Source organism: Centropristis striata, chromosome 16 (genome assembly GCF_030273125.1).
Source record: "Centropristis striata isolate RG_2023a ecotype Rhode Island chromosome 16, C.striata_1.0, whole genome shotgun sequence".
In the NCBI taxonomy this organism is placed as follows: domain Eukaryota; kingdom Metazoa; phylum Chordata; class Actinopteri; order Perciformes; family Serranidae; genus Centropristis; species Centropristis striata.
In genome coordinates this window covers 7306371-7324882 of record NC_081532.1, presented here as the reverse complement: position 1 = coordinate 7324882, position 18512 = coordinate 7306371, and the positions used below count along the sequence as shown (strand labels likewise).

The 18512-nt window shown below is 40.0% G+C and overlaps 1 protein-coding gene across 2 annotated transcripts in view; it reads left to right on the top strand.

Moving 5' to 3' along the window:
- pcnx1 (pecanex 1) overlaps nt 1-18183 on the top strand; it is a 41882-nt gene extending 23699 nt beyond the window's left edge. For both annotated transcript variants that reach the window (XM_059352952.1, XM_059352951.1), the window contains exons 15-36: nt 973-1083; nt 1295-1386; nt 2769-2878; nt 3328-3433; nt 3550-3642; nt 3874-4024; nt 4903-5044; nt 5898-6075; nt 6317-6425; nt 7697-7826; nt 7926-7984; nt 8890-9105; nt 10345-10598; nt 11740-11970; nt 12525-12625; nt 13578-13728; nt 13827-14057; nt 14149-14423; nt 14612-14790; nt 15352-15782; nt 16505-16645; nt 16923-18183. In XM_059352952.1, coding sequence (XP_059208935.1) covers nt 973-1083; nt 1295-1386; nt 2769-2878; nt 3328-3433; nt 3550-3642; nt 3874-4024; nt 4903-5044; nt 5898-6075; nt 6317-6425; nt 7697-7826; nt 7926-7984; nt 8890-9105; nt 10345-10598; nt 11740-11970; nt 12525-12625; nt 13578-13728; nt 13827-14057; nt 14149-14423; nt 14612-14790; nt 15352-15782; nt 16505-16645; nt 16923-17063 — 3632 coding nt within the window. In that variant the 3' untranslated portion in view covers nt 17064-18183. The remainder of the gene's footprint in view (nt 1-972; nt 1084-1294; nt 1387-2768; nt 2879-3327; nt 3434-3549; nt 3643-3873; nt 4025-4902; nt 5045-5897; nt 6076-6316; nt 6426-7696; nt 7827-7925; nt 7985-8889; nt 9106-10344; nt 10599-11739; nt 11971-12524; nt 12626-13577; nt 13729-13826; nt 14058-14148; nt 14424-14611; nt 14791-15351; nt 15783-16504; nt 16646-16922) is intronic.
- Nucleotides 18184-18512: the final 329 nt, after the last annotated feature.

Here is an 18512-nt window from a genome sequence, read left to right as displayed (position 1 = left end):
TTATTCCTATTTATTCTTTATTTCAGTTCTCAGTATTCATTTATAGAACTGGCTGACAATGTAATACATTGTTTTAAAATGTATCATAATGTATAACAATGTTAAATAATATACTTTTTTGTTCGAGAAAGTAGCTCTCTTGGTAAATTTGCAGAGTGGTAAAAAAAATCAGGTAAAAAAATCCGTGCACAATCCACAAAAAGGTTTAAAAGGTTTATTTTAATTCCAGCTCAAAAATATTTTAATTTCCCCCTCTAAATCATAATCGAATGAACCATCATATACTATATACCCTGGTGAAAAGTCACAATAGCACACAATTGTATGCTATGGCTAGTCCATGAGGTGCATTAAAAGAGTAAAATCTTAAAATCAATTCTAAAATCAACAGACAGCCAATGCAGAATGGCTTATACAAAGTAGTTGTATAACTTTATAAATGTGGTCATTAAGATTACAATTAAAGAAAACTCCTACATTTCTGATATTAAGCTTAATTGAGGGCATCAGATAATTTATCATTGTTTGAACATTGTAGTTCAGCTGGAGATTTGTTGTACCGTATGTCCTGGTTGTCATAAAAGCTAGGACATTATTAATAAAACAAAGAAATGATACATGAGCAGATCCACAGCTGCATGTTTAATTGTCTTCCCGACACAACAGACAAATTGTAAGTGCGATATAAAAAAAACACAATCTCTCTACTCGAAGCAATCTTTATTTGTTTAGAGAGTATTAAAGCCACCTGTCAGCAAACAACAATCAACATTAATTGCTGCAGTTAACCTAGAGACGTGCCACTGTGCACCAATATGATCCAGTTAGATCTGTCGCTCACAGTCAAAGATGCAAAGCAATAAACAGCAAATCATGCTACCTGCCTTATTTATAACCCGAGGTCTCTGAAAATGATCAAATTTCAGGCTTAACAATGTATTAATTGATCAGGTTTTGTGTGTCTCTCTGCAGTCTTCACTCTGTGTTTCCCCATCATCTTCTTCGTGGGGCTGCTTCCACAAGTCAACACATTCGTCATGTATATCTTTGAGCAGCTGGACATCCATGTGTTCGGGGGCAATGGTGAGTGACTTGTCGATGCTCAACTTCTCTGCGGGGGTGACTTCGACCTCTACACAATGAGACAACAGACACTCACACACTCTCGCCTTTTATATGTTATGATACAGAAGGCCTAATAAGAGGCCAAAGTGCTGATTTGCATTCTGCCTGGCCTGGTGCCTGCCGGGTTGAGCGGTCTCATTGCTGACATCCCTCTCTGTGCTTTCTGCAGCCTCCACAAGCCTTCTGTCAGCGCTGTACAGCATCCTGCGCAGCATCATCACCGTCGCTCTGCTTTATGGCTTCTGCTACGGAGCTCTGAAGGTGAGAGCAACACCAGCTAAGCATCTAAATCTAATCTAGATGCAATATTATCAGCTAGATATCATTTGTGATCGAAAAGTAATCTGAGGACCGAAATCCAGTCCGAATGTACTTTAAAACTGTGTCCTCTACAGCTGGTAAAAGTACTGTGTTTTAACCATAACGTCAGTGTCAAATTAAATCCTCCACATTAAAAAAATCAAGGTGTTTCAAGACAGTGATGCACAGCTGAAGTGCAACAGTGTTATCGATCTACTTGTTGCCAAGAAATATTCTTGGCAGAGAGCAGGATTTGTTTCACTGTTAACTAACTTTGTTGTATTGGAGTGTTACCAACATTTTATTACAAAATGCATTGCACAGCTCTTTATAAGATACGATTATACACCTTTATTGATCCCCAGCAGGGACATTCGGTCTCTGCAGCAGTACAGGACAGGGATAAGTATAGAAAGTAAGATAAATAAATAATAAGAGATAAGATAAGATATGACTTTATTTATTCCGCAGTGGGGAAATGTAGTTGTCACAGCAGACACATAGAAGACAGAATAAGAATATAAAAAATAAGACATAAACAAACATTCTATACACATTCTATACATACATGTCTGATATTTGGCATTTATTAATAATACATATTTTTTGTGTTTTGTTTTTTTTTCCTGAAAGTACTTTGCATATTACAGATATTGCACATTACAGAAAATATATTTTAGCATGTTAAATAGGTTAAATAGGTTGTTGCATGTAGTAGTATGAACATGAATTAATAAATATATTTAAATATATGCAGGCATATACACAGTATAGTATAAGTGGAATATGACATATATAGAAAAATTACAGAAAGCCTAATATATATATATGTATATATAGGCATAATGTGGTCAGATGTAAACAGTAAAAGGTACATCAACTAATAAAAGAATATAATTTGATTAAATAATACAAATTTTAAACCTTACAAAAGCATTTGGAGGCAAATCACATGGTAAAAGTGAGTGGTACTGATAAAGTGACAGTGTCAACAGGGCTATGGAAACAGTGTACAACAAGAGTCAATGTAACATGCTAATAAATGTTTGTGTTTTCCCCCCCTAAAAAGCAACAGTGGCAATATGTCAAAACATTGGCATTTAAAGGGCTACATTTAAAAAAAAAAGAAAATAAATTAATGAATATTTGGTAGTCATGATCATGACTGGTGTTGGTAAAAAAATTAACTCAGTGAAAGTGTAATAATAATATTAATGTACAGCATTTTTAATCCGTTTACGAAAGGGACATTTTTGTCTTCTGAGGTTATCGGAGCAACTTTTCAATCATGATGTGTCATTAAACATTTTATATATTAAAACCTTGTCCTTTCTGTGTCGTAGGAAACCTGGGAGCCTCATCACATCCCCGTGTTATTCTCTGTGTTCTGCGGCCTCTTGGTGGCAGTGTCTTACCACTTGAGTCGTCAAAGCGGCGACCCTTCTGTCCTCATGTAAGTTCACAACAGACCTCACCCAGAGACGACAAATACTATCTGCGTTGTGGCGACTTCTCTGAGAAATAAATGTGAAAGTGATGTTCAAATATTTGCCTCAGCGAGTGTAAAAAAGACTGGCACTGATGGTCGTATGTGGTGAACTCACCCATCTGGCACATAAGCAGGCAAAAACACATCATCACAAGTATTTTCCATTAACTGCTTGACCCACATCTGCTAGAAAGAAATCCCTATTAATGAATAATCTGTGACTTTTCTACTCATACATATGCTGTGTGGATTATCTCCGACTGGGCTTTTCAAAGCATTTCAAAAATGCTCACTTCAAATAACTTGAAACCGCTTCAGACAATGGTTGTAGTGTTAACAGTGAGTGATTCCATCCCCAGGAAATTCACGGTATGTGTGTGAACCAGCTAATATTTTTGCTTTTTGCTTTATAGCTCGCTGATACAGTCCAAGATTGTGCCCAATTTAAAAGACAAGAACCCGGAGGACCCTCTGTCAGAAGTACAGGATCCTCTACCGGATAAGCTCAGGGCCTCGGTGGTGAGTTGACCTTTGTTCTTAAATATCAAGTATAACATTTGTTAAAGCTGCTAAGGTCTTTAAAGGAGGATTTTTTTTTCTTATCCCATCCCTATTGCGTGTTCTTGAATGCACAGAATGAGCGTCTGCAGTCAGACCTGATCGTCTGTGTGGTCATTGCTGTCCTGTACTTCGCCATCCATGTCAGCACAGTCTTTATTGCACTGCAGGTACAGTAAATGTTTTCTTATTTATGAAAAACTGAGCTCAATCTCATTCATACAAACTTTTACATATCTTTAATTGATGAGCAGAGGTGAAACAGAACATAGAAGTTTGGTTCACAACCTGTTTAAGGAAACAAAAAAAACATTTATTTTCATTAATTTTGAGCAGGTTGCATGCTTGGTTGATAGTCGTAGTGTATAAGGATTCATTTTCACTGTCTCTGTGCTCCTCAGCCTTTCCTCAGTTATGTCCTGTATGCACTGTTGGGGACGGTGGGGTTGCTCACTCACTACCTGCTGCCTCAAGTCCGCAAGCAGCTGCCCTGGTACTGCTTCTCTCACCCTCTGCTCAAAACTAAGGAGTACTATCAGTTTGAAGTCCGAGGTAAGAATGCAAGTAAAACAGCCCTCAGTATCGCAGCAGTATCTCCAAATCATAGTGATACAAGAAATCTGTGTTCATGATTTATGAAAATGTAACATAAGGCGGGTTTCCACTTTTTGAGTACTTTTTGGAAAGCGGCTGAGTGTTCCCTTACAGGTACTTTTGTAGCGGCCTACCTACGGTGTTCGAATGTGACAATAGACCAACGCGACAAGCCATGTTGCCAACTTAGCGACTTTGTTGCTATATTTAGCGACTATTCAGACTCCTCGAGCGACCCTTTTTTTAAAAAGCGACTAGCAACAAATCTAGCCACTTTTTCTGGTGTTACTTGAGACTTTTGGAGACTCGTTCCTAGTCTTCTTTACAAGTAGCGACATCCCAAAGCACTCAGAAGCGGCCCAGTCCTCCAAGAGCGGTCTCTCCCAGCTGCAGTCAGCAGAGCAGGAGATGTTAACCCCTCAGCGTCCAGTCTGCAAATGAATCACACATGCGCAAAATTGCTGCCTCAATCGTATCAAATCAGCATCGATTAGTCAGTAGCGGCTCAGAAAGTACCTACCTGAGGCAGGTACTCTCTGAGCCGCTGCCTGCGCCGCTAACCAGTGAAGTTGGGCGGATCTCAGGCGGATCCTCTCTCCCAAGTCACACCCATAGCGGCTCACTGGAGGGAAAAGCACCTAATGGAAACACACCTTTTCTATGCTGTGGATCATTCTTTCTCAAGAAAGTTACAGCAGACACAGGGTTAAATGAAGCAAATAAAAATAATCCCCCTTCTTTTTAATTCATATATGTAATAGATTGCCAATATCATGATGTTGCTTAATTGTAGAATACTTGCCTCGATTACTTACTTAACCTATCTTGTTCCTCAGATGCAGCTCACGTGATGTGGTTTGAAAAGCTCCACGTTTGGCTGCTGTTTGTGGAAAAGAACGTTCTCTATCCACTCGTCATCCTCAACGAGCTGAGCGGCAGCGCCAGAGAGCTCGCCAGTCCAAAGAGACTCGACACAGAGTGAGGATTATTACTATTTTACAACATATTTGTGTCTGCATATTTCATAAATTAATATAACCCTGGGAGGTGTATTATGTTCTTCATGAGCATACTGAACTTTTTTGTCAGCTTGATGATCCAAAAACTGTAAAGACGATTGATATAATAACCTTTAAAGATAAGAATCAGTTAACCTTGCAAACATTTCAAGAAAAAGTTTGACACAAGTACTATCATTACATCATTACATTTTGTGAAGTACTTATTTGTGTTGCTGATGCTGGACTTCACACAAATGATTATGGAATTTGCTTTTATAAAATGACTCACAAGGGGAAGTGACATTAACAATAAACTGTGTATCTGTGTACACTGTCAAAGCCAGTTCTGACAGACAATCCCTCAGCCGTGGTATATATGTATAATAAGTAGTATAATAATTTGCTAATGTATCGGTCAAGTTCGTCAAAATATTATCAAATATTTCCTCTAAACTTATGTGCACTTTAGTCATTGAATATGCATGAACAAAGAAGCGCCTTTCTGTCTGCAGAGAACACAAATAGAAGGAGACAAATGCAGCAGACTCTGAATCTCTCACTGATAAACAGGTTCTGGGTCAATCCAAACAAAAACCGAAATATTAACAATTTGTGGTTTTATGGTGTTACTGGTAGGCAGATTTACCGGTGGACAAAATGCTAAACTTTTCTAACAGTCTAATGGCTTATAAATAATATAAAGCTCATTCATTTAGAACAGTTTAAATATATTTTTAGCTACTTTCATCATGATTTTAGTGTCAACCTTTAAGAAACCCTCCCACGTTTGACTTCCTACTCCTCACTGATGTTATTTAAATGTCCTCCAGGGTGGGCGCTCTGATGATCACGGTGGCTGGCCTGAAGCTGCTCCGTTCCTCCTACAGCAGTCCCACCTACCAGTACGTGACGATCCTCTTCACCGTCCTCTTCTTCACCTTCGACTACCGCCATCTGTCAGAGACGCTGCTTCTCGACCTCTTCCTCATGTCCATCGTTTTTAGCAAGGTGAGAGGAATATATAATGAGCCGTACAGCTGGCACTGTTCTAAATCGGTATAATTGACATTATGCTTATAATTTAATGTCACCTAAAAGCATCATAATTAAATACAAGTGATTCATTCTGCTCAGTTATTTTTGTACCGGTCAGGGCAAAGTATCACTGTATTTTAGTGATTAAATCAAAGGCTTTGGTGTACTGAAGTTTACTGCATTTTATTTTTGATGCATTTTTTGTTCTTTACAGATGTGGGAGCTGTTCTACAAGTTGCACTTTGTCTACACCTACATCGCCCCCTGGCAGATCACATGGGGCTCAGCCTTCCACGCCTTTGCTCAGCCCTTTGCTGTGCCTCGTATCCTTTCACTGCCGTCTTTAATCACGACACATACTGTACGCTGAGTCACCAGTTTTCTTTGGAGGAACTGATAGCGGATAGTAGCACTGATGATGTTTCAGATGCAAAGTCATTGTCATTTCTGAGTCTGTAGTTGTTGGTGGTGTTGGACTGCACTGCCCTGTGTTTGGAGTGTTTAAATGTTGTGCTATTGTCCTTCTCATATGTGGAAATGAGGGTGGACAAAGCATTAGAATCCCTCTTGTATCTTACTATTCTCGTAAATCTAAGCCCCTGTTTCCATTTAACAGTAACATGCGGTCTGAGTGATCCGAACACAAGTGGACAGCTCTAAATACAGGTGAAAACACTGTCAGGAGGCATTGAGGACACATTGAGATCGGATGTCAAAAACCACATTTGGAGGTGCTTCAGGCTGCATGTGTCCACATTCAGATATTATGTATGTGACTCCACATTAGGGACCGCCTACTCAACTGCCACCCACTGCCCAATCGATCTGTGTATTTTTTAATGATGAATTAGTTACTAGGTTTAATTTTATATCAAAGTTATTTAAACACAAAACACATTTAAATATGCAAGATTACTGTGAAAACTAACCTCATACCTCTTCGGGGGCTAAAACTTAAAACATTGAACTCTTTGACGTTATCTTTACAGTATCACCTCACTTGATTTAGTTTTACGATTGACAGGATGAAGTCTCTTTTCGTCCTTTCAAAATAAAAGCATCCATTATCAAAACAGGCTATTACACAGTACTGTATATATATATATATTTTTATTTTGCACATGTATGCATGCAGCGATTAATTGATTAATTTATCATTAACGTTATAACGATGAAGACCACATCTGTCAGCTGCACACCTGTAAGCTGCTGTGCTCCATGCAGACATTTCTCAAACTTTATTTTGTAGGCTAAGGAAGATTTGTATTGCAACCGGCCGATATACGGTTAAAAACAGCAACGAATTTGGTGTTTCTCAAATGGAAATGATGTACGTGTTAATTTGCATACAGAGTGGTGGAGTGGAATCACATCACAAGTGGTCACTGAAGACGCATGCGGAGATGCATGCTACTGCCAGGTGAGAACATAGACTGAGAGCTGTCCACTTATGTTCGGATCACTGAGACCACATGTTACTGCTAAATGGAAACAGGGTCTAAATTTATGGTATTTCATCAAGATTGTCTTGTCCAATGGGTTGCATCAAAGCATACATGTTCTTCCAATCATCCTTGACCCTGAGCTCCTCCAGACTCTGCCATGTTGTTCGTCCAGGCCGTAGTGTCAGCAATCTTCTCCACTCCCCTCAACCCTTTCCTGGGCAGTGCCATCTTCATCACCTCCTACGTCCGTCCCGTCAAGTTCTGGGAGAGAGACTACAAGTAGGGAAACATTTTTAAAATACTGTTCCATGTTCAAATATAATACTATATGTGGGAACGTGTTTCTGAAATGTGATATTTTCAATCGTCTGTTTGCAGCACTAAGAGGGTGGATCACTCCAACACTCGACTGGCCTCTCAGCTGGACAGAAATCCAGGTGAGGACATAGAAATTAATTTTACAAGTTATCTGATACAGCTGTTTTCAACATTGTAACACGTGCTGAAGTTGAAATTCCTAGTTTATTTTAAAGAGAATATAGGGCTGCACAATAAATACTTTTTAACGTTTTTGGACTCATTACAATATATATAAACACTAGGGCTGGACGATATGGACCAAAAGTTATATCCCGATATATTTAGGCTTATCAATATATGATATGTATCCTGATATTTTTATCTCAAAGTGAGAGCAAATGTTTAGTCAAAGCCAAATATGACATGTCACAAGTAGTTTTAATGAAACCATTTATTTAAGTGAACATAAATACTGTATAACAGGAGTACCTTTTTTTAAAATCAAAGCTCCATAAAGTGCACATTTTAAAGATATTTTTGGGCATTTCTATAGCTTTATTCATAGAGAGATATTCAGAGTGAAAGGAGAAGACTTGCGGGAAAGGGCTCCGAGCCGGTTTTGAACCCGGGCCGCCCGCTCACGAGGACTGAGCCTCTATGCTATGCGCTCTACCACATAAATATATTTATATGAGAAAAGAATAATGAACATTACAAAAGAACTAAATATGACAAACCCTAGTAAGGGCAGCATTTATATACAAAGAAAGAAAGAAAAAAAAAGAACTATATTGATATATGTGATATGGTCTAATTCCATATCACATTTAAAAGTATATTGTTATATTTTTTATATCGATATATAGCCCATCCCTAATAAACACCACGAAGACTTCAATATATTTTATATAAAATATACCTGTCACTCTTTTTCTACTGGTGTTTTTTGTGTTCAGTTCAATGTCTAATTTGTTCAATAAAGGAATGTTTTTTCTAATCTGCCTTTCTTCTTTTCTTCCACCACTCTTCTTACCCTCTTCAGGCTCTGATGACAACAATTTGAACTCCATCTTCTACGAGCACCTTACCCGCTCGCTGCAGCACAGCCTGTGTGGAGACCTCCTCCTGGGCCGATGGGGCAACTTCAGCACCGGAGACTGCTTCATCCTGGCCTCCGACTACCTGAACGCTCTGGTGCATCTTATCGAGATCGGCAACGGCCTCGTCACCTTTCAGCTCCGAGGGCTGGAGTTTAGAGGTGAGACATCCATGTGTGGCACAGATGGAAGTACGCGGGAACAAATGTGCCAGGAGTTGTAATTATATTACACTTAACTGAAGCTAATGCGATCAGTGCTGCTAGGTATTGCATGTAATTGAAGTAATCAAGACTGATTTGCACCAGCTATTTGTTCCGTCCCTAAGTTTGGGAAAGCTAACATAAGCTTTCATGAGCAGATCTCATCCCTACATACCAACTTTGTGATAGTTTGTGATACATTTACACATTTACCATGTTCCAACAGAATAAATTTAAACTTGAAGGAGGTTTTAGATTGCAACTTAAAAGTATCTCAAAATCAAGTCAATATTTAAATTATATAAGGACAGATTTTTAATGAAACTCCACCACCTGTTTCTCCAAACAGGTTAATCTAAACACCCCAGATTTGTTTCCAAACTACTTGATCATGTTCTGGATATTGAAGCTATAATAAATGTGGATTATTAACCGGTTGCTCAGTATTTTTTTTATTCGTGTCTTTGCACTCCAGTGCATTAGTGCTGTCGTGCTTTATCGTCCTGTTAAACACACCTGTGAATGTGTTATCAGCATGACTTCAGCCAATAATGTTGTACTGTACAACACACCAGCATGTGACACACTGAACTTTTTACAGAATTGGAGACACTCCTCAGAGCATGAGTCATCAGATGTCTGCCAGCAGCTTTTTTTAAATGTCACTGTGGAAAAATATAATGTTTTTTTACAATCTTTTTGTGTGTCAACAGTGCTATAAAAAACACTTTATTTAACCACTGTTTATAAAGTTGAAACATGTGAGATTTGAATGGGTCAGAGGGAAAATTAGATTTTCATTAGAAAGTGTTGTCATTTTCATGCCTGGGACAACAAAAGGTACATTTGTTTTTGTACAAATATAATGATAACAACAAAAATAGCTCATAATAGTTTAATTCAAGAGCTGATATCTAGCCATTTTCCAGTTTTCTTGATAATGATTTTGGTTATTATCAAGAAAACCATGGAGAATGTCTAGCTATCAGCTCTTAAATTAAACTCTTGTGAGCTCTTTTTGTTGTTATCATTATATTTGTCCAAACAAATGTAACTAGTTGTACCAGAAGAATGAACAAGAAAAGGAAGAAAAAGGGTGGTCTAATATTTCTTTCCATGACTGTAGGTTCTGAACAAACTTCTGTTGTGTAAAGTAGTATTCTGTCTGTATGAATCTGTTGATATTTCCCGCTGCAGGAACTTACTGCCAGCAGAGAGAAGTGGAGGCCATCACTGAAGGGGTGGAGGAGGACGAGGGCTGCTGTTGCTGCGAGCCGGGCCACCTCCCTCACATCCTGTCCTTTAACGCTGCCTTCGGACAGCGCTGGCTGGCCTGGGAGGTGCTGGTCACCAAATACGTGCTGGAGGGCTACAGCATCACTGACAACAGCGCCGCCTCCATGCTGCAGGTGTTCGATCTACGACGCATCCTGACCACCTACTATGTCAAGGTAAGTGGGATGACGCTGGACTGTAGAAGGTGTAACTTATTCTTTTTAACATGATCTAAATCACACCTGGGCATTGGGCCCATTGGCTGTCCTTGTCCGGCCAGCATGAGGTTAACCAGAAATGAGAAATTAATACAAACACAGTGCTTTTATTTTGAAGGCGGTTTACGTATATATGCCTGATGTTAGGTACCTTAAAACATGTGTTGCTTTTTGCACAAAGTTTATAAATTACTGGTTTACTGCATAACATACATGCTCTATATCGTTTTTGTGGTTTGAATGTCTGTTTAGTAGCATTCCTGGCTGATGGACGGTCGACTCTTTAACTGATAGTTCACAAGATTTATTTAAAATCGTAGCTCCATGAACATAAAAATAAGACATTCTTTTGTCACCTTGTGAATCCACCGTAAGAGCTACGCGGTGGGAAAACAATAACAAGCATTAGCACTTGAGCAAACAAGCACTTTTACTATAGTTAAGATAACAAATATACCCACTAATATATATGACAGAAGAAAATCAACTTTAACAAACCTTGTGCCCTGTCAGCTAGCCACTATAGAAGCCTTTTAGATACTTTATATCAATTCTATGAACTACAACGCACTCGTTATTATGTACCGTTCGTTTTTCATTTTACCGTTCCACCTTTTATTTCCTGTCACTACCTTTCAAAATTAAAGCACCCGTTTCACACTGGACAGCACCTTTTCAAGATAAAAGCATCACAACATTGTAAAACACCTAGAAAATGTACAAACATGAAAAACAAGTTATATAATACAAAAACACCAATAGGAACCTTGCTAAATGTCATTAACAGTTGTGTTTAAAATAAATGGAAAAGTGATATAGTGATTGGTGTATTTACCACTTTTTTACTACTGTATTTGATTTACTCCACATTAGCAGTCTTATCATAACATGTATTCTATTCTGTATATCTTCTAAGTAGCAGCTCAAAACCAGATAATTTACTGTATCTTATAAAGAGATTAAATAAGTATTGAGCAGAATTTAGTTCAGAGTTTTGGTCCGGCCCCTGCAACCTTTGTGATATTGGTCATGTGGCCCCTTGCAAAAAAAATTAATTGCCCACCCCTGATCTAAACGCATCACACCTTCCTGATTTCAGGGGATCATCTACTATGTGATCGCTTCCCCCAAACTGGAAGAGTGGCTGGCTAATGAGACCATGAAAGACGGCCTGCGGGGATGTGGAGAGAGGAACTATGTCGACCTGGATCCCACCTTCAATCCCAACATCGACGAGGACTACGACCATCGACTCGCTGGCATCTCCAGGGACAGTTTCTGTGGAGTCTACCTAGGCTGGATCCAGTACTGCAACTCTCGGAGGGCCAAGGTATGACTGGATTATTGTTCTCTGAGTGACATTGAGAATGCAGTGGAACAGGCTTGAACTAGAAATAGACTACACTCATTTTGCTATTATACACAGTTTGACTTAATATGGATTGCATAATTAAAATATGTGAAAGTGTCATGTCTCATATGATGTCTCTGACACCACTTTAGATAAAAGTAGAATGATTATATTTGCATGTTTTTGGCAAAATGTGTGAGAGAGAAAAATAAACAAAGAAGGACGTTATAATTCAAGTTCATTGGATTTTGGCCAGTGGGGAAAAAATGCCTATCCCATAAATATCAAAATATCAAAAGCTCTACACAGCAGTTTGATTTTATCAGACTTTAAAGAATGATGTGTCTTGTTACTTCCCTAAGGGGTGCTATACTTGCGTCACTTGTTGTCAGATGACATGTCCTAATAAGTGATGAAAAGCAATGAAACAGTCAGGGCCAAGGGTTGAGTATCCATTCATTGTTTATGTAGAAGTTGGCACCAATTTGGAGTTGTGTTTTATAAATCTTCCTTGTCTCTGTTTTGATTTATAGCCGCTGGAGAGCGAGAAAGACTCTGCTCTGGTGCTGCTCTGCTTCGGCCTGTGCGTGCTGGGGAGGAGAGCTCTGGGAACAGCCGCTCATCATATGTCCAGGTTAGTTAGTTATCCTCATTATAATGAGTGAACTTTTTATGATGCCTTAAGGGCCAACAGATAGTTGGCTATGTAGGCCAGATAGTATAACAGAACAACAGAGTTTTCTAGGACGTTCATGTCTTTGATGTTTCCTCTGTAACTTTTACAAGAATATAGAAGCATACGTTATTAGAGAAGTAAGACAAACAGACACTTCTGTGCTTAAATATACAATCATGGAAAAAAATATTCGACCATTGTTTTCTTCAATTTCTTGTTCATTTTAATGCCTGGTGTAACTAAAGGTAGATTTGATAGCGTTTGATAATAGCTCATAATAGTTTAATTTAAGAGCTGATAGATATCTAGCCATTTTCCATGGTTTTCTTGATAATAACCAAAATCATTATCTAGAAAACCATGGAAAACAGCTAGATGTCAGCTCTTAAATTAAACTCCTATCAGCTATTTTTGTTGTTATCATGTAACCAACAAATGTAAATGGACTGCACTTATATAAATGAACTGCACTTATATAGCGCTTTTATCCAAAGCGCTTTACACACCCGTTCACACACATTCATACTGGTGGCAGAGGCCACCTGACACCATTGGGAATTCATTAATTCACCGATGAACGCAGCATCTGTGGGCCATTTGGGGTTCAGTATCTTGCCCAAGGATACTTTGACATGTAGGCTGCCATGGTCAGGGATCGAACCGCTGACCTTCGGATTGGTGGGTGACCACTCTACCAACTGAGCCACAGTCGTCCCATAGTACCTTTAGTTGTACCAGGCATTAAATAAACAAGAAAGCAAGGGTAAAACAAAGGTGGTCTCATATTTTTTTCCATGACTGTACATGCATACACATGCATATTTTCTTTCTTTCTTTTCAGTATGTACTCTGGATAAAACCTATTTCAAAACTTTCTGATTTGTTACATGTCCTGTCCTCTCCATCACAGCAATCTGGAGTCTTTCCTTTACGGACTTCATGCATTATTTAAGGGAGATTTCCGCATCTCTTCAGTGCGAGACGAGTGGATCTTTGCCGACATGGAACTGCTCAGGAAAGTTGTGGTGCCTGGAATCCGAATGTCTCTCAAATTACACCAGGTGAGACGCTGCAGGTGTCATGTTGTCACATAAAACTGCCTTCAGCCTCATTCTCAGGGTCAAATTTGATCTGTAACAAAATGTTGTATTTCTTTCAGGACCACTTCACGTCCCCAGATGAGTACGATGAGCCGGCGGTTCTTTTCGAGGCCATCTCCTCCCACCAGCAGAACCTGGTCATCGCTCACGAGGGCGACCCGGCCTGGAGGAGCGCCGTGCTGTCCAACTCCCCGTCGCTCCTCGCACTGCGCCACGTCCTCGACGAGGGAACCAACGAGTACAAAATCATTATGCTCAATCGACGATACCTCAGCTTCCGTGTCATCAAGGTGAGAACAGCAGCAGCAGATTAAAATTAGACTTGGAATCCTTGATTATTGCTGACGGTATGATATGAGAACATACCTTCTTATTTTGCAGGTGAATAAAGAATGTGTCCGAGGCCTTTGGGCGGGGCAGCAGCAGGAGTTGGTGTTCCTGAGAAACAGAAACCCAGAGCGCGGGAGCATTCAGAACGCCAAGCAGGCTCTGCGAAACATGATCAATTCTTCTTGTGACCAGCCTATTGGATATCCCATCTATGTTTCTCCACTGACCACCTCCTACTGCAACTCGCACCCCCAGCTTGGACACATCCTGGGAGGCCCGATCAGCATCGGGAACATCCGAAACTTTGTCGTCAGCACCTGGCACAGGTTTGTTGCTCTCTCCAGTTCGTTAGGTTAAGTGTGGTGCTCTTAAAAACACAAACTAAGTGGTAAATGTAGTAAAATAATATTTTCACACTCGAAGTCAAGTGCCACTTTGTGATCTGTTAATGTTTTATTTTTTTTTATTTTTGACTGTAGTTTATTTATGGATGATATTCAACTTTTCTTTGTAGGTTACGTAAAGGCTGTGGTGCTGGCTGTAACAGTGGAGGGAACATTGAAGACTCAGATGCAGGAGGGTTGTCCTGCGGCAGTGGGAATGGGACGGGTGGCGACTCTCAGCAGAGCTCAGTGTCACAGGGTGGGAACTCCGGACCTGCCCCCTCCCACACGTACCAGCCACACACTCTGGGTGAGACCTACTGAACCTGGCAACCGCTTTTCTCATAAATACTATACAAAAAGAGAGGTGCACAATTTAATGTTTTTAATGGATCTAGTAAATGTTTATTTTTTTCACAAAATGGGACCTGTAGAATGAGGGGATTTTGATGAAATATCATTATTTTAAGATCAGATTGGTTATTTTTCCTAATAGAAGTATTTGTCACACGTGATGTGTTCAGGGACTGACAGAATTTTCAAAAATCTGGCAATAATTTATTTTCTCATAGTTTCTGGCACTGATAAATTGTGTATTTTTTATTTTTTTAAAGAAAACATACCTTAAAAACCGTTGGCTGGTTGTGGAGTTCAAAGGGGTAAATAGGCAGGGAGGGTCTAATGACACTATTATGATGCATTATGGGAAATGTAGGATGCATCATTTTTGGAGCCTTACAAATATTAGAGACTGAAACCCAAAATACCTCATCCTCTGCTGCTTCAATTTTACTATTTAAAAACAAAACAAAATCTGTCTCCAGTGCTTCAATTATCTGGGTCTGACTTCTCCTCCCCGTGTCGTGTCCAGGCACCAGTCAGAGTTCCCAGTCTGTTCAGTCGGGGCTGGTACGCCACTCTCCCGCTCGAGCCTCTGTCGCCAGCCAGTCCTCTTCCTACCGCTACAGCAGCAGCCGTCACTCCTCCCTGCGCACCTCCACCACAGGCCTGGAGCCCTGCCGCCGCTCCTCCACCAGCCAGCTGTCTCTGCGCACGCTCCCCACCTCCCTGCAGCTCCGTCTGGGCTCCACCTCGGACCCCGCCGGCCCCTCCGCCTCCCTCTCCAGCCACAGCATCCCTCCCTGCAAACGTCACACGCTGGTTGGCCTCCTGGGCAACGACGGCATGTGCAGCACCGTGACCGATCCCCTCAGCCAGCATCATCACCATCATCACCACCCGCAACAACACAACCCCACCGTCTCCACCGTGCGCAGAGACGACATCTCCTACAGAGTGCAGGTTTGTAGATAATATGTTAGAAAAAGCAGGAAAATAAATCATGTCCACAAAACAGAAAGAGCTCTGGCATAATTAGCAGGGGAAATTTAGCAGCAGGCTTTCAGTTTCATGTATTAGAATAGAATAGAATGCCTTTATTGTCACTATACACATGTACAATGAGATTTAAGAGCTGACTCCAGAAAGCAGTGCGACAATAAATAAAATACATAAAAGATATACAGGAAGCGGTGCCAAAGAGCTGTTAGTGTTTCTCATAAATGGACTGCACTTATATAGCGCTTTTATCCAAAGTGCTTTACATTACAGACTGCTCTCATTCACACACACATTTATACTGGTGGCCGAGGCTGTCCTACAACGGTGCCACCTGCCACCATTGGGAATTCATTCACACACCGATGAACGCAGCATCGGGGGGCCGTTTGGGGTTCAGTATCTTGCCCAAGGATACTTCGACATGTAGGCTGCCATGGTCAGGGATCGAACCACCGACCTTCCGCTCAGTGTACGACCAATCTGCCAACTGAGCCACAGCCGCCCCATAAGTGACAAATCATCAAATTGCCTGTTTGTTCTGTTTATTCTCAGTATCTTAGTGTATATATACAGTATATATATATATATATATATATATATATATCTGCATGTCAGTCATCTGTTTAGTAACGACCCTCAGTCCTGCTGTGATGTAAATATAATTCTTCCGTGATGTCACTCAGCTCGTGGACGTCGGTCAGGTGCTGGAGAACATCAACCTATCGAAGCGGAAGGAGCTGCAGTGGCCTGACGAGTCCGTGAGACTGAGAGCAGGACGGACCTGCTGGAGGGACTGGAGCCCCTTAGAGGGCATGGAAGGACATGTGAGTCTTCATCAACAGCCACTAACACATCACTGTTAACTGTTTTACCCTTGATTGTAATTCAAAGAGAAGATGAAAGTTAGATTTTTGGATCTGTTGTAATGTGCTTTGTCACATCCATTTAGCTCAGACACACAAACTCTCAAATGATTATCAGGTTTGTCCTATTTTTTGGCCCGTAACACCCCCTGTGACCTACTTGCTCTGTAATAAACGGCTCATAAATTTGATTGGTCGCTTCCCCTCACAAAGCTGCCTCCTCTGTTGCCCTCTGCAGGTGATTCACCGGTGGGTGCCTTGTAGCCGTGACCCAGCCAATCGCTCCCATATCGACAAGACCATCCTGCTGGTACAGGTGGAAGATAAGCTAGTGCCCATTATTGAGACTGGGGTCATTGAGTTGGGTGCAGAGGTTTGAGACAAGCAAGCACACACATCACACACACACACCACACACCACACACACATGCTTGTGTGAAGATGAAGCCAGACCTCCCTGGCTTTCAGCAGGACGAAGGAGCCTGCAGACAAACAGGAAATGGGAGCTCTCCCCCCTCCCCCTTTCCTTATCGCTGAGGGGGAAAGGAAGCCAGGGAAAAGTGCAAGCAGAGGCAGAGCATACATTCATGCAACATCCTTTACTGCATCCACACACATCCACAATATCTGCCTTGCTTTGCGTCTCAGAAATGCTGCATGACAGTAAACAACCCTTAAGTTAAGTTAATTCTTGCTACTGGTAATTAATTTCTATGCATTTCATCAAATATTTTGTTGGCAATTCTGACAGAGATGAGTGTAAAGAGCGTGTGGAGATTTTTTTGTGTTTTGTTTGTCTTTAAGTACTTTGCCAAAATAAGCCTGGTATTGAATATCTGCCATGGTTTCACAAACGTGAAAGCTTTTATTTTTTTCGCTGCCAAGACCACAGAGAGAGTTGTGGTGCAGAACAGAGACTTGACGACGCTGCGCTCGACAAACTCCTCTGTCTCATTGTTGTCATTCCCTTTGGACTAGTTTGAAATTTGCAAGATTACTTTGCGCAAAGAAAAAAAAGAACTTGCACTATGATTTTTTTTTTTTTTTTAATTTACAGTGATGCACTACACTCTTTAGATAATATCACATTTTTATTTATTACAGACTCTGAATGGCCATGGTTACTGATGCCTTGGGAATGAAAAAAATGCAATCATCATTCTGTTTTCAGCCATTTTTATTTTACTATTTTATGTTTGATAAACTTGAAAATAACTTTTTACTGTATATGATTATATATCTATATAAATATATATATATTTACACAAATATATATATATAATGTCAATGTATAAAAGATTTTCTTTTCAATATTTATTACTGTGAACATGGTATTTACACTTTGTTACATCTTTTTTTTCATTTTGGGACAAAGGTTAATGTATTGAGGACCATTGGTTGAAAACAAGAGGCCGAATTTTGATGGACTGTTTCACTATTTAACTTAATTCTTTTCTATATGGAAAAATAAAAGTTTGATTTATTGCTGACATCTTTAATATGTCTCTTCTGATTGTTTATGTGTTTTTCTACTGAAGTCTCCAAAGAATGAAGTAAAGAATACACGCAAGTACTCATTAAATATTATCATTATCATATGCATTATCAACAGAGGCTTGTAGTAAACAGTATAGTAAATATACAAAAAGTTGCATAAGGGCAAAAGTTTAAAATGAAGCTTGTGATTTGCAGGTGCTGTAGCGTGGTGTGGGTTTATGGGTTACCTGCTGTGGTTTATATGATTTCTTTATGGAGTGCATCATATGAATCATATGACTTTCCTGTATTCTGCCCGCTTAAATAGGTTATAACGAATTGTGTAACATGC